The 19,822-nt window shown below is 39.3% G+C and overlaps 1 protein-coding gene across 1 annotated transcript; it reads left to right on the forward strand.

Annotated features, from left to right (window-relative positions):
- Positions 1 to 4,566: 4,566 nt before the first annotated feature.
- On the forward strand, positions 4,567 to 6,074 carry LOC308639451 (germ cell-less protein-like 1; the record flags this gene model as incomplete). Its single annotated transcript, XM_081277696.1, is given in 2 exon segments — positions 4,567 to 6,051; positions 6,054 to 6,074. Coding segments are annotated over 2 exon segments (1,506 nt in total).
- Positions 6,075 to 19,822: the final 13,748 nt, after the last annotated feature.

Below are 19,822 nucleotides of genomic sequence, written 5' to 3' on the forward strand. Positions count from 1 at the left end.
ATCATAATCATATTATCATTAAGATAATGCTATAGTAGATTGATTGCAATAATTGCTGCAATCAATGGCTTCCTCATATCCACAGTCTTTGAAATATTACATTGCAAGATTTGCAAGAGGGGGTATCTGTTTTTTCTCCGCCATTTAAATCTGTGTGGGCTATGGGATATGTTTAGCCAACAAAATGTGGCAGGAATGATATTATTATGGGTTAAATTGTGTATGCCTCCCCCAAAATATGTGAAAGATATGATGAAGGCAGAGCAGTGTGCTACTTCCACAAGTCAAGGAATGCCAAAGGTTTCTAGGGAAACACCAGAACGTAGGAATGGATTCTTCTTCCCAACCTCCTCCTTCAGAAGGAACCGAGCCTGCCAGCCCTTTGATCTCAGACTTGTAGGGCCTAAACGAAGACAAAGTATTATTTTGTTATTTCTTGCTTACGCCATTCATTCCATGGTGTTTTGTAACATCCCAAGCAAACTACTACAAGCTGTGACGAGGAAGCAATTTTAAAAATCTTATGAAAATCAATCTTATATGATTGGTTTTAAACTATCATTGTTACTTGCAACAAACTGACATTGAAATTAACACTTGGGTTACCCTGAGCTTTTGTGTTAAATTTGAGGTATACCATCAGAACAGGATGTATTACACATAGATGAGAAAACTCACCCCAAAGTCCCACATCATCAACAGATGTTCAAGGCTAGGAGCTCCAGAAACTTGCAAAGACACACAAAGAAGTATCCCCCCAAAATATGCACTCCCGCAACAAAAGAAACCACAGATATATAAAGGTGCAAAACTCCAGAGATAGAATACAAAAAGCTTGTTGTTAAAATGATTAATGAGCTGCAAGAAGATCTGAGGCATGGATTTAGAGAGAAAATACAGGAGGTAAAAGACCACTTCAATAAAGAGATTCCGAAAAGAAACAAATCAGAACTCATGGAAATGAAAGATACAATAAATTGAAGATTAAAAATTCAGTTGAAATTGTCTACAAAAGGTTAGATTATGTAGAAAACAGAACTTCAGGTTTTGAAAACAGAACTTCCAGACAGTTTAGAAACTGCAGAAAGCAGTGAAAAAGTACAAACAAATACTGTGAGGGGAATGGAGAATAACTCTGGGACAACAAGAAGAGACCATAATTCAGAGTCACTCTTCATTGAAGAGAGCATGAAGATACAAGCTAATGGCATTAAGAAATTTGGCACCTAGATACCCTTCAGTAGATGAATGGATAAAAATGTGGCATTTATACACAATGGAATATTACTCAGCACTGAAAAACAAGATTATGGCATATGCAGGGAAATGGATGGCATTAGAGCAGATTATGCTAAGTGAAGTTAGCCAATCCCTAAAAATCAAATGCCAAATGTCTTCTCTGATATAAGGGGGCGGGGGTGACTCAAAATAGAGTAGGGAGGAAGAGCATGAGAAGAAGATTACCACTATATAGGTAAGAGAGGTGGGAGGGAATGGGAGGGAGAAGGGGAATTGCACGGAAGATGGAAGGAGACCCTCATCGTTATACAAAATACATGTATGATGATGTGAGGGGGAAGGAATAAAAAAAGAGAGGGAAAGGTGTCACAGTAGATTGAGTAGAGAGAGGGGATGGGAGGGGAGGGGAGGGGGGATAGGAAGGGCAGCAGAATACAATAGACACTAGTATTGTGTATGTATATATGTGGCCGTATAACCAATGTGATCCAGCAACCTGTACACGTGGAAAATGAGAATTCATACCCCATTTGAATCAAATGTATGATATGTCAAGATCATTGTATTGTCATGAGCAACTAATAAAAAAAGAAATTTGGCAGTGAAGCAATTGCCAGAAAAATTTCCAGACCTTAAGAATGAGATGCACATTCATATACATGAGGCATGTAGGAACCATACAGACAAGATTAACAAAAAAACTTTCTTAGACACGTCATTATCAAATTGCCTAACAGAAAAAAAAAAGGAGGGAATATCAAAAGCCTCAAGAGAAAAATAACATATTGCATTTAGAGGTAAACCAATAAAGATCTGACTTCTCTGCTAAGACTCTGAAATCCAGAGGAGCTTGCAATGAGGTAGTCCAAGTTCTGACAGAAAACACTTGCCAACCATCATGGCTATATCCCAAAAAGCTATCCTTCAGGACTGAAGGAGATACAAGGACTTCCTAAGATAATCGTAAACTGAAAGAATTCATGACTACGAAGCCAGCTCTTCAGAAAGCACTTTAAATGAGAAGAATTTAAAAGCATTCCCCAGAGGTTTTGAATGGAAAAGCTCCCTAGAAGAGCAGATGAAGTAATGAAAACCAAGACCAGATTAAAGAGTGGAAGTAAATCAAAGGTCTGGGAATATTAAACTGCTCTTTCACAGTGACTCATAATGGAAATGGTCTCAACTCTCCAGTTGAAAGACAGACTGGCAGAGTGGTTTTAAAAAGAAGGCCCAACAATGTGTGTGTGCAAGAGACTCGTTGTACAGGCAATTCCATCTCCAGGCTGAAATTAAAAGGATGGAAATAGATATCCCATGGGAACGGGGACCAGAAGCAAACAGTAGTAGCTACTCTCACATCTGACAAAGCAGATTTTGTTCAAAAATTAATCTTAGGAGACAAGGAGTTCACATCACATTGGCTAAGGGAACAATCCACCAAGAAGATTAACTATAGAAAATATTTATGTCCCACAATTTGGTGCACCTAATTTTATAAAACAAATACTTCTTGACTTTACATCTCAGATTCTAATACCTTAATATGGGGTTGTGTCAATACACCCTTCTCACCAATAGACAGTTTTTATAAATGTGCTCCTCATATGCCCCTGTAAGTAGTCTCAAGGCTTAGGGGCCACACACTTGAACAAACCTGTGGGTCACCACAGAGAAACATATTCAGTTGGTCTCAATTGTCATCTCAAGCATGCTAGCCAATCTGACCCCAAGGAACAGCTGCTCAGCTCTCAAAACTTTTGCAGAGGTCCACTCTCTAAGAGGATGTACAGGAAATTGCATGCCATCTATATGGGGAAGATCACATCTTGCCTACATGCCTCTGCATGTACTAAGGCCACACACAGTACAAGGCCTTTTCAAACACTACTAACATTTTTTTTTCACAGTTACAAATGTTACCAATGTAACTAAGTCATAGCTTTCACTTCTAAAACTAAGTATGTTGCACTCTCAAAAGTTGCATTCAATTGAACTTGTGCTCCTTATAGGACCCTTATATTGTGTTTGATTGACATAATAGTTTCTGTGTAACTTCCAAAGCCCCTTTGCAATGATGACTTAGACTTCAGGAAGGGAATTTATTTTTGGCCTTCCAACACAAAACACAATCAGTGTCCTTGGGGGAAACATTCTTAGTCCAGGAAAGCTGAAATGACCTAGGAGGGTTTGCGATCACAGATTTCTTTGGACTCCTAAAACAACGTTTCCTGGGGCCCTAAATGACTTAGAATTGTCTCTCCTTGATAAATCGTGTGTGGCCAGTCCATGAAAATATTTTTATTTTAGCACTTTCTTTTCTGTCCACAGTCCCGACCTCCTCTGCAACATGTTGTTTGCTCAAAATGTCTTTTAATATGTAAAACTTCACATTTCTTTGACTCATTCCTAATTTTTCCTTCATTGAAGATGTATGAGGTGTCAGGCTTCATACCTGATCTTGAGAAGCAGGTCAAATCACATGTAGTCCTTCATTGGTGACAAAGTGGCATGCTAGAAAAAAAAAATAATAACTGCTGGTGTATGGGGATACAGAGTTGATCAAGGCCTTATGGAAGTATAGTTGTTGAAGAAGTTTCAGAAAATGTGAGGAAAGGTGTTTGAGCCGGAGCTCACACCTTGAGTAATGCATAGGATTTGACAAGCAACAGGAAAAAGGCTACTGGCTTTGACTCAAGATGTACAAACAGTTGGAAGGAAAAAAAGTCATAGAAGGCATTCTCGGAGCTGAAGTTCTTCCTCAAAGGTGAAGTTTGGGTGTCTGTGAAGAATGAAAGCATGAATCCAAAGCATCTGACTTGGAAACACACGCAGTTTAAAAGACTCTATAGCTGAGAACACTATTAAAATGTTCTGTTAAAAGTTAAAAATCAAAGTAGAATTTGGGACAAAAAATAATTAACACCTTTACCATAGAAAATGGCTTCACTGACTCAAGTGGTGAGGTAATTGGAAAAGTTACTAAGAAACGAAGATGCCTGGAGGACAAAGTTGGGACTCAGAGGCAATTCTCCAAAGGATGTTAAGTGTTTAGATGGGAAAATGCTCCTTGTGTTCTTGAAAGTAATGGGAGAAATTTATTTCAAAATTGCTTGTATTCCAGTGTCAGCCTGTGAAGGGAGCCCCAGAGGAAGTATTTTGGAAGGGAAGGTGCACAGTGTGGTCCTCCCTGGTAGGGTGCGCCCTTGTTCAATAGGGTTGAGGGCAGAGCGGGGCGTGGCTTGTCTTGGCGTCAGTGTTGACGCTGGGGCAGACGTAAGTTTTCCCAGCAGCCCCCCGGACAATCGCGGCCCTTGAGGTTCACAGACCATGGGGGCACTAAGCAGTCGGATGGTGTGGCTCAGGCGGGATCGTGCCCCAGAGGAGCCAGGTGCTGTTAGAGATGGGCAGGAGGCAGTGGAGATGGAAGCAGCAGTGGTGCAGGGGGAGGAGGAGGGTGAAGAAGCCCAACTCTCCACCAGTCAGGTAGGCCGCAAGCGGAAGAGCAGCCCAGGAGGGCCGCTGGCCAAAGCTCCTCGCAGAGAGAGGATCAAGGACAAGTCCAGGTCCATTTACCAGGCGCTCTTCCTGAGGGGTGAGGGCAGCGACATACAGATCCGTGCATTGGGGGAGGAGTGGAACTTACACAGGGTCTACCTGTGCCAGGCAGGGTACTTTGCTAGCATGTTCAGCGGCGCCTGGCGGGAGACACACATGAATACCGTAGAGATACAGATGCCTGATGAGAACATCGATCGTGAGGCCTTGCATGAAGTTTTGGGCTCCTTGTACCGCGATTCCATGATCATCCCTCCCTGTCGAGTTGTTGCCATCCTGGCCACGGCCAGCATGCTTCAGTTGGACGAGCTAATTCAACAGTGCAGGGAGATCATGAAGGACACTGTCAGTGCCCAGAGTGTGTGCAACTACTACTACTCAGCCGAGAACTATGGGCTTCAGGACATCAGAACCATTTGCCGCCAGTGGCTGTTGGACAACTTGATGACCCACTGTAATGAGGAACTTTTGATGGAAGTCAGTCTGGATCTCATGAGAGAGCTTATTGCCTCTTCAGATCTCTTGGTGATGGGGGTGGAGATGGACATATACACCACACTGAAAAAGTGGACGTTCCTACAGCTGCAGCCCACATGGAGGGGCACCCGAAGAGCATTACTGCCTGATGCCAACTCGTGGTTTGCCAGGCATAGAGGGGAGTCAGAAGGTGCACCTTTTCTGGAGACTGAGCAGGGCAGAGCCTTCATTCCAGTGTTCCAGCAGCTGCGGCTAGCCTACATCATCTGTGATCTGCCATCCGCACACGTTATTGACCAGGATGCACTGATACCTGCCGCATGGTTGACCCCGGTATACAAAGAGCAGTGGCTAGCACTTCTTCGGGCTGAGCACACAAAGGAGATTGGGCCTGTGGATGTCTACGTGTCTGACCTCCAAGGAAACAGCATGCGGTGTGGGGGCCAGCTCCGAAGAGATGAACAATGCAGCTGGAGGTGGGCAGGCTTTAACTTTGGCTGGGACCTGGTGGTGTGCTACAACAACCGTCGCATTGTATTCCGTCGCAGTGCACTGAACAAGTCCTGTGGTCTTGGGGTCAGCTTACTCTGGCAGAGAAAAGTTGCATTCCGCCTCCGACTTGTCTCTTTGGACAGGAATGGAAGAGCCATTTTTAGGAGGGATACAGAATATCAGATGCTTTCCCTAAGAAAGGATCAAGAACTAGAGGTAGTGAACCTAGAGAACCAAGATGTGTTCTTCCCCTTATACATGGCATGTAATTTCCTGTACATCCCCCGGGAGAGGGGCACTGCCCAGAGTGAGGACTCTTGCAAAAGCCCAGAAAGCTGAGCAGGTCTTCCCTCTGCTCAGGAGTGGGCAGTGTGCCCCAGATGCCAGCTGCCTTTATGACAAGGGGACTTGCTGATCTGTGATGATGCGCACAGGTTTCATTGAAGTGTAGGCCCTAACGCTTGAAACTGTTTACAGGGGCATAGGAGGAGCATACATTTCAAAGCCAAATCACCTCCAGAACTCAATTGTGCTGTTAATGTGGCAACCTGTCCACCTGGTTTACCCTCCATCAACTGCCACATAATTTCTGAGAAGACAAAGACCAACGGATTTAGAGAGAAGCTGAGCTTTACCTACTCTACTCTTCGTGAAACTCTTTAAAACATGGCTTTCCTGTAGTTCAGTTAAGTGGATGTTGAAGGTATATTCTGACTCCTCTTTCAGTTGGCACTTTTAGAGCTCCTATGCTCCACTCATTAACACCACCAACACTGGTTTCATTCCTTGCCCCCCCTTCCCATATTTCCTGCCAATGAGTGCACTGCTTACTTTCCATAGTTTCCCATTGCGTGTACCCATGCAGACTACACAGATGTCTTCTTTGTGTTGGTTGGTCTTCAGTGAAAGATCATCTTGATGCAAATTGGAACTTACTTTAACTTTCATAGCATATTAATCCCAGAAAGTCATTTCAAAATTTATAAAACCGTACTTTGGGACTGAGTGGTAGGAAGCAGTTTGTTCTATGAGGATATTCTTTTACTAAATACATATTTGTGTGTGGCACCGTCAAGAATTATCTTTTCACCAGAAAGTGCTCTTTAAGCAAGCTCATGGTCTTTGCTCTTCAGAATCATTTGCTTTTCAAACTGTATGTGGGGGCTAGGTGGTGGATTGGTTCCTGACGACTGGTAATTTAATTACTGTCACTGCTAATTTAAATACTGTCATTCTCTTGCTCCCTCCCAAATGTCCACCTTGTTTCATTTCATTGAGTGACTGTGGTTAAAGAATGTCAAAGAATTTTTTAAAACTCTGTTTAAGAATTCATACACATAATAAACATATACTTTGGAGAAGTGTAAAAATCTACACCAAGATTTACAAATAAAAAATAACTCTACAAGAGTAGCATTTTACTGATTTGAAACCAGAATTTTTTATGGGTTTATATTTCTCTTCCCAATTACATCTTTTTCCTTTTCCACCCAGTTTAGAAATTACTCTTGACCTTTTATTCATTTTTCGTTCTTAAGCAGAAATGAAAGTCCATACCAAATCTTCATATAATGTTAGGGTAGTACTTTGATAACAGTAATAGGAACTGTCCCATTCAAGGTGCCCTTGATGTACCCTTTGATGTCTGCCTTAATTTTTCATTTCCTTCCTGTCATGTTCCTTTATGCTCTGTTTGCAAAAAGTAAATCTCATTTTCATGATTTTAAATACAGTTGGGAATAGTATGTAATGTTGTGTATAATGGTAAAAGTAGGTTTCTGCTTTACCACTTTTACTTCCTTTATGTAAATTTTTGAAGCAATTTCATCTTACGTTTTCCTGAACTGAATACCAGGATGTCATTCCCTCAAAAATGAGATATCCTCACTTTTGAAATTCATAAACTACTCAGCTGAAAATGAACATTGGCTGAAAAGTTGCTTCTGCTTTGTTACCTGGCCAACTTTTCAGTTTATTATTGCTATTTACAGTACTAGAAAGATGTTTGATGAAGTACAATGAATGGCATCTGAAATATACACATTTAAACTCACACAAACCCTGACTGCTGTCATTTGCCAGTTTGGGGCACTTATCTAATTCTAGATACTTTAGTATCTAATACTAGATACTTACTTTTTCACTTTAAGGTTTTTTAAAAATTATTTTGACTGCTAATCTGAGGTAGCATGCTTCCCACATGAATGCTCAGTGTTTATAGACTCTCAGTAAAGGAATGCAAAAGCAGGACAAGATATACAGTTATGGAGATTCTACACAAAGCCATCAAACTAAGTGGGAACAAAGTATATACCGCACCAATCCTTAAGAATGATTAAGATTTTTTTCCTGCCTTGGTGTTTTCCTCTCTGTATTTCTCTCTGTTGCTGCCTATCAGCATTTGTCTTGTTATCTGTCTGTCTGTGTCTGCATCCATGTATATCTTTGTATGTCTTCATCTATTTTGCAAGTCTTTGTTTCCACCTTTCTCACCTTTATTTTCTGTGTCTGTCACTGTGTCTTTCTCCTTCTGTCAGTCTCTGACTCTTTGTGTGTGTGTGTGTGTGTGTGTGTGTATACATCTGTGTGTGCACACAAGCTCACATGCCTATGCTTACCTGCCTTTCTTCTTTTTAACAGCAATAAGAACATACAGATTTTATTGTATGCCTAAGGCATGCACCTATTAGACTCCTAGCTGTCATGGTCTCTATATGCCTACCTGTGTATCTTTCTGATACTTCTGCCTATGTCTGCCTGTCTTTCCTTCTTGGACTTTATTTCTATCTATTTCTACCTGGTTCCTCCTGCCCCTTTTCTGTGTATACTGGTTTACCTGCCTTTAGTTTGAACAAATGGCATATATATATATATATATATATATATATATATATATATATATATATATATATATATCACCATCCATGTTTCCATCTTTCGGACCAGCTGTTCCTATTTTTTTTTTCCACAAGGCTCTCCAGTCTCTAGATGCTTCCTTCCTGGGCACCATTTTATCTCTTCTTATGGTCTCTGCTACTTTTGTTATAACCAAAGACAAATTTGTACATTCTTTGCCAGTTGTTATCACACTAATATGCCAATTGAAGATCATGTGAAAGGAGTGAATCAGTTTTAAATTTTCTGGATATTTCATCCCACACTCCCTCCTCCCCAGGAAAACTAGAGACACTGCATGGTTAATTTTAAATGTCTGAAAGACTTTAACATGTATTCTGAATACACAGGATAATTTGTCATGTGTGTTTCGGTAAGATGTTTATATAAAACAGGTATGATGGTTAATGTCAGATCCAGCATTTGTTTTAACTTAAGTGTCAGAAGAACACCATGTAAGATATTAAAGATAATGGGAGGTTCATAAGGGGGGCCATATTAGGGTTCCTTAAAGCATCATAATATGATTAATGGTAGTTGGTGAAATGATCAGGCTATTTCTACTTGATTTGATTTTGTAATATTGAGAAAATTTCTGTATCAAATTGTCATTTTCATATTTCACATAATAGTATAATCAGATTCTCCAAATCTTTATTGCAAATAGGTATTGTTCTTTTTAAATATGTTTCTGAGAGACATGCTAAGCATTACCACTTTATGGATTCGGCAATTTTAGTGAATTTTTGAAATGTGTATACTTTGAGCCTTCATGATTTGTATGTACAATATTTAAACCTGCACTAAATGTACCCTAAATTCCTCCCATGATCCTTTAAGAATTGAAATGTGCAGTAGATTAGACAATGGGGTATGGTGGGGAGGTATGGGAGATAGAGAAAGAAAGACAGTTGGATGAATCTGACATAATATTCTCATGTCCACATACAACACAGTGAATCCCACCATCATGTACATCCATAAGAATGGGATTCTAACAATAATGAGATATATTCCATGCTTATATAATTATGTCATAGTGGATTCTGTCATGAATAACTAAAAACAACCAATAAATAAAAGAGACTTAAAATCATTAAATATTTGTACATAATAATTTACATTTAATCTTTCATCATGACTTTTAATCCTTCATCATGACTTAGATTTTGCTCCTTAAAGATCAAGCATATAGATCCATTCAGAATTCGTCCCAATTATTTTTATATTTGTAGTTGGTTCTGTCATCTTACATCCGCTTCCAAATTACCTGGTTTTTTTTTTTTTTTTTACTCTTTTTCTCTTGCATTAACCTTTCTTATTACTGGATTTTTGTTTTTATTGCCATTGGATGGATTGAATGTTCTTTACTGCCTTATTACTTGTAGTGGCTTGGAAGTAGGGTATGATACCATGAATACATATTTGTGCCAAGGATGACCTACCCCAAGTCAGGGTCCATTTGGACACAATTTAAGACCTCAACAGTCATTGCAAGTTAAAACTAAACTGGTTATTTTGCCTTGGAGATTGAAGGGTTGTGATAGAGCAGGAATCTAAGATCTACTGAATAGTATAAATATTCTTAATGCTTTATAATGCATAGTTTTCTTCATTTGATCATCACAAACGTGATGCCACGTATCCATTCTTACATCCTCATTGAACATGGGAAATGATTAAGTATCAGAGTGGTTAAGTTACCTTTCCAATATGACATAGTCAAAATTTCTGCATTGCGAATGTAAATCTAAGTCCCTTTTAGTGAATTTCAGCAATCTCACACCATTGCACATTGTCTTCAAAGGTAGATATATAAATGGTAACCGTGCGTGGCCTTTCACATCAAGCAGTTAAATATGTAATTTTCCTGAAGGTGCACAATCACAGGAAGATGGGATTTTATAGGTCTCAAACCACAATTTTTATTACATCTGCATAAAAACTGTCACTGCCATACACCGACACAGAACCTGTCCTTCATGGATTTGTTTCAGAAAAAAAAGGTAAACTAGGATGTATAACTTTCCTGGGTTATGTGTCATCATTCATTCCACCTCATTGGATATCTGTGAACTGTTTATTTCTTAGAAGAGAGAGATGGTCTCCAGTGATTTCCAAATACATAGATACAGGAGATGTGTGAACAGTTCAACAAAAAAATCTTCAATACTCAGAAACCTGTGTTCCTCAATATATGTTAGGCAATTTTTCACAAACAATTCACATTCAGTGGTTTAACCAAATTCCCTGCTTAACAGTCCCAGCTCTCCCAGCTCACTCACTCAGTCATGAGGGGCCTGAGAGCCTTAGGTTCTATATATATGCAAAGTAGCACTACTCTACCACCAGAAAAGACTTAGAGATAATAGAAAATATCATTGAACATGTGGTAAGTACTCAGTACATTAAGAATTGATTACTAATATTTATTTTACAGTGTTTCACTAAAACATTGCTTGGTCAAATAATTTTTCTACATTGAGAACTACAGATGATGTTATGGGTTTTGCTTCAAACATCCAATGGAATTTAGAGAACTCAAGGGAAGTAAATGCTTTTTGCATACAATTCTATGCTTTCTCTTGATATATATATATATATATATATATATATATATATATATATATATATCAATTTTTTTTAATTTGTGAAGGATCCATTGTATTTTCTTGAATCTTTTCTAGCTTTGGTGAAACTTCCTATTCTTTTATTTTTTTCAAGGGTTTTCATAATTTCCCCTTTAAGTGATTTAATGATGGCTGCTTCAAAAGCCTTGTCAGTAAATTCTACATATCTGTGTCATCTCAGACCACTCATGATCTTTTCTCATTAAAGTTGAGGTTTTGCTTGTTCTTGGCATGACAAGTGAACTTCTGTTGTATTGGGACATTTGGGTGTGTTACAAGGCTCTCTGTGTTACTTAAATCTTCTGTCTCAGTACCCCTCCTCTGCCACTAGGCCAGAGAGTGGAGGAAGTTCACTGCTGTCAGTTGGAAGTGGAAATCCTGTTCCCCTCTCGGTCCACGTTGGGGTTGATACCCTGGGGGAGAAAAGTGCCTGATTAACGTTGCCCTACATGGGTTCCGTTGAAAGTGCATGAGGGTGGAAAGCTCGATACTCTTGGGAACTTGTTGTTATTTCTCTTTGCTGCTTCAACAAATTGCCTCAAACCTATCCTAATTTAAAATAACACATTGTCTTACAGTTTTCCAGGTCTGTGTCACACTCATCAAAAATCCAGGTCTTATCAGGCCATGTTTTTTCCAGAAGCTCTGGGAGGATCTATTTTCTGTTTACATCGGTAGTTAGTGAATTTAAATTCCTTGTGGTAGTGGGATTGAGGTCCCTGATCTTCCTTCCTATATCTGCAAAGTAGCACTACTCTACCACCAGAAAAGACTTAGAGATAATAGAAGATATCATTGAACATGTGGTAAGTGCCTGAAAGTTAAGATCCATTCTGTTTCTATATACTACCATTTATAGCCTTTGTTTCTATGGCCAGCTTTCTCCAATTGCAGAGCCAGCAATGAAGGGCCAGGGTGCTCACATATCCCATCTCTTGCCTCCCTCTTATACTTTTGAGAGCTCATGTGACTAGGAGTCCTACTGAGATAATCCAGGAAAATCGTCATGTCTGAAATTCAGGTTAAGCAGTAAAAATGCCATCTGCAAATTTAATAATATTTTTCCAGGTAAGGTAGAGTATTCACAGATTCTGAGGATTAGGCCATAGACCTATCACGATGCCATCATTTTACCTATCACAGCACTGACTGTGATAGGTAAACTGACATTCATGACTCCTGTAATCCTCTTCTGACATCATTCCAATGATGAAGGTGAAGGTTACCTAATTTTTGCCTAATGTGCATGAATGGCCTGGCTTCCCACCCAACTTTTAATGATACCACTCTAGTGGGGATAAGGAGGTTAGGACATATGATTTCAGCACTGTGAGGGTAGAACTTTAAGTTTCTCATCCTGTGCTATTTGCAACGGGCCATATTGCAAGACCACTATTTTCCTCTGGTGTGTCACAGTTCTTATATAGAATTTTCTCTGCTGCTAGGCTGTCTCTTTCATGATATTTTGGTTAAGGAGTTATATATTTTGGAGGATCTTTTCTTCCCTATGTCTGTTGTCCTTTCAAGGATGCTGCATTTCTGGATCCCACTCTAGTCTGGGCTATATGAAAGAAAGATACAAACAAATATACCCAAAAAGAATGACCACCTTGTTTCACTGACTCCAAGTTCTCTAGCTGGTTGCCCTTCTTCTCAACACCTTTCATGCTCTTGTTGTTTATTTTATGGATACATCATTTATATGCAAATGTATAAGTAAATATATGTATTCATATGTGTGTGTGTGTGTGTGTGTGTGTGTGTGTGTGTGTGTCTGTGTGTGTGTTTATATTTGGGTGTTTTAACTGAACTTAGTGGAAGGAATGGAAAACTGCATCTTTGCCATCTTTACTCCAAACCAGAAATATGTAAAACATTTATAAATATTATTGAAATATTTATTGTAATATGATTTCATCTTTAAATTAAATTATATTTTAATTTCATTTAATTATTAAAGATTTTTAAATGTGCTCTTAGTATATCATACTTGACATTCATCCCTTTCTTCTAGGCTAATGACAGAATTCAGATGGAAGCACAACATAAAGCACTACATAAACTGGTTGTGAATTAGGGACATTTAACGGCAAGTGATAACACAGGGAACACTTAAGAACAATTCAGATTAGGTTCACAGTACAGAAAACTTGCCTGATCACGAGTATGTGCCCTTGAACTAATCTTCAGCCCCTTTGTGCTCACCCATCTCAAAAATGGACAAATAATGGTTCCAAGAGTACAGATGTGTGGGATAAATGGTTATTATATGTATTGTGACTGGCAGGTACAAAGCACTGGCAACATACCCATTTTTTGTGTCCTGTGATACATGTGAAGCTGCAGAGAATGCCAGAGAACAGACAAGGTAGATCTGATATTACTGAACTGAAAATGAATCAATTCTTACTTCTAGAAGAAATTTGAAAGAGTTCTGGGAGAGGGACAGCGTTTCATATCACTGTGACTTTGGATTCCAAGGACATTTCAGAAACCTAGAAGTCAGTGTCTCTAGTTCCCATAGACCCTCTTTCCTCAGAGAAAAGGAAGGAACTGCAAAATTGTTAGAAGATGCTTTTGATTTAATCTCAGTTCACCTCTTCAGCTAAATGTAACCCATGCTCCACCAAAAGCAGCATTTTTTTTTACTTTCCAATACTATTGATGAATTGCAGTTTCTATTTAGCAGACATCAAGGTGTCTAGGGATTTAGATAGTAGCACATCAATAGTCTGGCATGTGTGAGGCCCTAGATTCAATTCCAAGAACTGGAAAAAAAAACCAACAACAAACAAACAAAAAACTCTTACCAGTATATATCAGGGCCCACAGAGGTTATATTATAGCTGCCTCACACTTTTGTTTAGATGAGGATGAGAGAGAAACTCATGAGTGTTTATCTTTAACTTAAGAACTTCCCCAGCCTAAAGACATAGTAGTCTCTGTAGTAGGAAATCCACATATTGAGACAGAACAAGGGCATTTTCAAGCTGGTTATGCAGTCACCGTTACCTAAGAGCTTATAGAATCCAATCACATTTCTAAAGTCAAGTCAGAACAATTAGTCAAACTTATAGCCTTGACTTGAGCCTGTCTCCCACCAAAGGATAAAAGGGCTAACATACCCAGCAGTAGCAGCAGATAAACCTTTGGTGTGTTTAATAATTTGGGAATGCTATGGATGCCTTGCTTCTTTCCCATTCCCTTCCACAAATTGGATGTGATTAAGCTAGAAGAAGTATAATCAAAAGGAGGCATTTTGGCTGAGCACTGTTATAAAGAGACTGTTTCCACTCATGTTCAATTGGCTCAACAAATAGAAGACAATTTGATTATTCTGAATAATTTCTTCAAAACCTTGAGCAAATTTCTGTCATTGAGTACTATATTCTGTATTGGGAGAAATCTGCATATGAACCCAAATTAGAGGGAGTATGGAATCCCCAAGCATGCTGCTTGATGTCTCTAAGCTCTCCACTCTCAAGGTTGGTGAAAAACTTGCACACTGTGACCTATCACAGTAAACCAGCTTGAAAATTATTATTGAATATCATCGATGGGATGATTTTACTTGGATATCAGAGAGGTGTTCTCAGTTCATGCAAGACCTGCTTGCTTCTCTAAATCTGGGTTTATGTGAAAGAACTGAAATTAAGGATTTTAAAGGATATAAGAGATTCTGTCTTTGATGGATTCCCTGTTTTGAGAGAGAACCATGGCATGTGTATTTTACTGCATTGCAGTCATACACTCAACAAATATTTTCTGAGCACCTAATGTGTGCATCTGGTTCTCTGTTGCAAAACAGAGATAAAGTGGTGAGCAAGAGATTCCAAATGACTGCTCTCGGAAATTTACATACTATTAGGGGTTAGACATTAAAATGTAAACACTACGGGGACTTTCAGACCAATGGTCAATGGGATAGAAAGTGGCTAATTATTATAGTATACTTAGAATGTTGAGGGACATGTGACATTTGAGCTTAGTCCTAATATAAACAAGAAAGATTCAGTCATATGAAAACCTGGGATAAAATGCAGTAGTCAGGTATGTCAAAATTAAGTAATGGGATATGTTCCATGTACAGAACAAAAGTTCTGTGTGGTGGTTTCACAGTGAAAGGGGAAGAATGGAGGTAGATAAGGAACTAATGGATTAATGCTTTCTAGGCCAAAGTATATGGACTAAATTTTATTCTTAGTTTAAAGAGAATCCATATTGAGATTCTATGCCAGCAAGTGATCAGAACCCATTTAGTCAGTCTGATATGTGGAGAGCAGACTAAGGCTGGGTAGAACATACAATGACAATTTTTCAAGTCAACCTCAATTATCCACTAACTACTTATGAGTATAACCCTCAATTTTTGTCAGTTATTTTGTTGGTTGGTTGGAAAAAGTATTACAACCAAGAATGATTATACTGATCCTGGGAATGTAGCTTAAATGGAATATCCTCAACTGAGAAGGACCCCTATCTTCCCTTCTATTTTACAACTGTCTTCATTCGCACAAAAGGGGCACAATAAATGATGTTCTAGAAGCCACACTGAACCATAATGAGGTCCAGATTCTTGGAGGTATGTGTCCAGGTGGTAGAAGAGAAAGATGGAGCCTGGGTAGCTCATGAGTATATGGAGGCGTCATACCCACCTTGAACTGATGATGTCCACATTTCTCCCATATGAGGAAGAAAAGCACATCGTTTTTGGTTGCTTATCCATTATTGTGTGCAAACAAGGCTAGACAGAACGGGTATAGGAAAGCTAATGTAGAAGCAAGAAATCCAGTCTGGGAAGATATTAGAGTAATCCTGGCTCGAGAGAAGGGTAGCTTTGGACACAGGCGATAGCCTTCAAGTTGAGACAGAGTAATAGAATGTTCAATATATTTTGAAGGTAGAGCCAATGAGATAATGTCAGATATTCAAAGTGAGGTGACTGTTGTTAACCTTCAATGAGAAAAGGACAATTTAGAGAAGAGAACATTTTGAAGAAAGTAGAGACTTAAGTTTTGAACTTTACATTTCTGTGGGGTTTAGTAGAAATCCAGGTGGAGATGATGAGGTGGCACTTAGATATACCTCAGGGAAGAAGCCAAGGAGGAGACAATGGCCTGGTAGTCATGAGTATTTAACTAGGATACAAGATGGTATCATCTAGAGTAAATGTAGGTAGAGAAGAGGGCTACAAATAGCTTCATGAAGTACCCTCACATTTAGAATATCATTGTGGTTACAAATATCACCAAAACGGACTGAAGAGGAGGGTTTAAGCAGATGAGCCAAGAAGGCAATAGAGAGAGGAATTGATAGAGACGAGGTAGGTGGCGAGGTCAGAAGGTGGGGGCAAAGAGATGGATAAGAGAGATGGACAAAGAAACAGAGACAGTACAGCTAGACATAGATTGAGACAGGTCTACAGGAAAAGAGAATCATAAGGAGATAAATAGAAATTTCAAGAGACACAGTCTGATAGATAATCTCTCTCTGTGTCTCACACACACACACACACACACACACACACACACACACACGAGAGTGCAGCATGCAAAACACAGAGACAGTTACGGAGAAGACAAAGATAGAAATACAAAGAGACACAGAGAGGTAGATTTTCAGTCAGAGACTGAGAGAACAACACACTGTAAAGAAGAATTGCACAGAGACAAAGATAGCCAGAGAAACATAGAAGCCAAGGCAGAGACAGAAGAAGCTAGTCTGCCTCTCTCTGAACATCTGTCTCTTTTTTCTTTTGTCTCTGACTCTCTTTCAAGAGAGGAAAGAGCACAACAAGTTAGTATGTGAAGCCAGAACCCTTGTAGAGTAGAAGTTAGGCAGACACAGAACACAAAGTTTCCCTAAGTATATCAGATATTGATCTCAGACAACCAAAACTCCTTTGTCAATTAGAAATTTAATGAAGAAAGCAGGGTACTGTGCAATACCATGAGCAATCTACATTGGCCCAATATTTAACAGACAAAAGTTGCTAAGGAGTTATTTTCATTATGGTAAATGAAGACGAACCCATTATAAGGGATGAATGCTAAGGAAGTATTTGGACTTCATTTATAATAGAAAAAAGAGGACTGAATGTTTTCTTGTTGTGTTTGTTTGTTGCTTTTTATGTTTTGCACTGGGGATTGAACCCAGAGGTACTTTACCACTGAGATACATCCCCACACCATTTTATATTTTGAGACAGGGTCTAGCTAATCTGCTGAGGGTCTAACTAAATTGCTGAGGCTAGCTTTGAACTTGTGATTCTCCTACCTCATACTCCTGAGTCATGGGAATAGTTGTATGAGCCACCACTGAATGTTTTGTTTTATTTCATAGAATGTTAAATTGTTATGACTACCACAAATGAGATCTTTTTAAAAAGCTTTATGATGCTTTGGCAATAAGTTTTATTCTGGATTGTTAAAAAAGTTTTCAGTTGTTGGGCTAGGGAAGTGACTCGGTAGTAGAGCACTTGCCTGGCACTTGTGAGGTCTGGTCTCTCTCTGCAACACTGGAGAAAAAAAGAGAAAAGAACGTTTTATTTGTCCAAATAACTTCCAGAAACTGGCTAGAATAAATCAAGCTGGCACCACACATGAGCAGACTTTAAACCAGTCTTGTTCTGAGTGTACTTGGTGAAACTTGAGGGTAACACTTAAACATAAACCTCTCCTTCCCCTCCAAAATTCTGAAGGTTGTGAAAGAGAGGCATGTGGAGCATAAGTAAATTTATTTTTAAAATGACAGATTAAACTGTATGTGTATCATGTACAACATACTGTGTTGAAGTATATGTATACATTACGGAGAGCTAAATCCTCATTATCTCATAGCTTTAAATATAAATATATTAAATTGGCTTGGTGTCGTGGCATTTCTGTATCCTCCTCCCTTCTACTAGTGATGGTCTAAAATTTGGGGGCCAACAGAGGTGAGGCAAAGAACCTCACCCCCACACTGGCACCAAGGCTAAATTTGGGGGCCAACAGAGGTGAGGCAAGAACCTCACCCCCCCACACACTGGTGCATAGGCCTATCCACAAGCATGGCTGAATGCTGGACCAGTAGTCAGTGACGGGTTGATCTGATTGCAGTGGTATCAACCTAAGACAGGAAGCTGACGCCTAAAGGTCAGTTCTCCCATGACGGGTAAGAACCATATGTTGAATTGGACAACCTACCAGGCACGGTCCTTAAGCCACATTGCTTGTTGTTTAATTAATCAGAAGGGGGGAGATGCTGAGGGCCATTGCCAAGTAGGAATGACACATCAAAATTTCCTTGCTAGCGTACCCCATGTTAAATGGATTTCGCTGTTGACATTGCATGTAAGGTGACCTTGCTCAAGGACCAAGGCGGATCCGGGTTTAGAGCTGATCAGGTTTGAGGAAGTATCCTGATCCTTGAGTTTAAGGCGTTCTCGGTTTAAGACAAGTTTAGGGCGTTCCCGGTTTAAGACAATAGGGGTTTTAGGGAAGTTGGAGGTTGAAGATTATTGCTGCTGGGATTAGGGTGTTCCTGCTGCTTGTTCCCCGTTGAGTTCTCGTGAGATTCAGAAAGGATTTTTGGAAAAAAGCCTCATGGAGTAGGTGAATGGGGGGCAGAACTGGGATTTTCCCCTGAACGTGTGTAGAGTGCCGGTGTGAGTTCGGGAATAAAGGATTGCTGTTTGAATCTACAAAGCTGTGTGGTGGCTCGTGATTCTGTGCCAAGCCAAGACTGCGGCAGGGTCTCATATATATTACTGGTCCCTTAAATACCACAAATTGCAGTAGCTGATATGGCATGGTTTTCTGAAAGGGTAAACTATTATTAATTTAACTCTGAAAGTAAACTAAACTAAAATAAAATGTTTCCTCAATTTGTACTATCATCCCATATAGAATGTAACAATGTCAGTTCATATTAAGACGGTGTAAATGTATAATGTGTGTCTGCATGTAATTTTCACCTAACAATTATCCAAGGAATTTCACTTTACATGTTCTCTCCCCTCTCGTGTACCATCAATTTTCCTTCTTTAGTTCCCCATAATTCTAAACATACCTGCTATAACCCCCACTTTCCCCTTCAGCTACCATATGATGTACATCTTCCCATTTGTGAAGAAAATCCCTCAATGACTTTTCAGTATTTACTTACTTCAAATGCTTTTTACTCAAAAATCTCACTTAAATTCATATCATTTGTGCTTTCTTCCTATTGCTCTACTTGCATTGATGTCATGAATGTTCTATATGTGGCTAAATTCTAAATCTGCTTCCTCAGTACCCATCTTACCTATCTCAAGTGCATTTGAGACAATTGATCACCACCTCCTAATCAAAAACTTTTCTACATTTTCTACATTTGGCTTCTTCTCTTGATGTTGCTCAGGATTGCTGAATGGTCCTTCCATATTTTTCTTTTTTCTTCTTGACCTCTAAATGCAATGACTCCCAAGCTCCATCTTTGTACCACCTCACTTTTATAACTCCTCCTATTTCCTTAGAGAGCCCATTCAATATAGTGAATTTAAACACCATCTA

This window comes from Spermophilus citellus (genome assembly GCF_964194105.1).
Source record: "Spermophilus citellus genome assembly, chromosome: X".
NCBI lineage: Eukaryota > Metazoa > Chordata > Mammalia > Rodentia > Sciuridae > Spermophilus > Spermophilus citellus.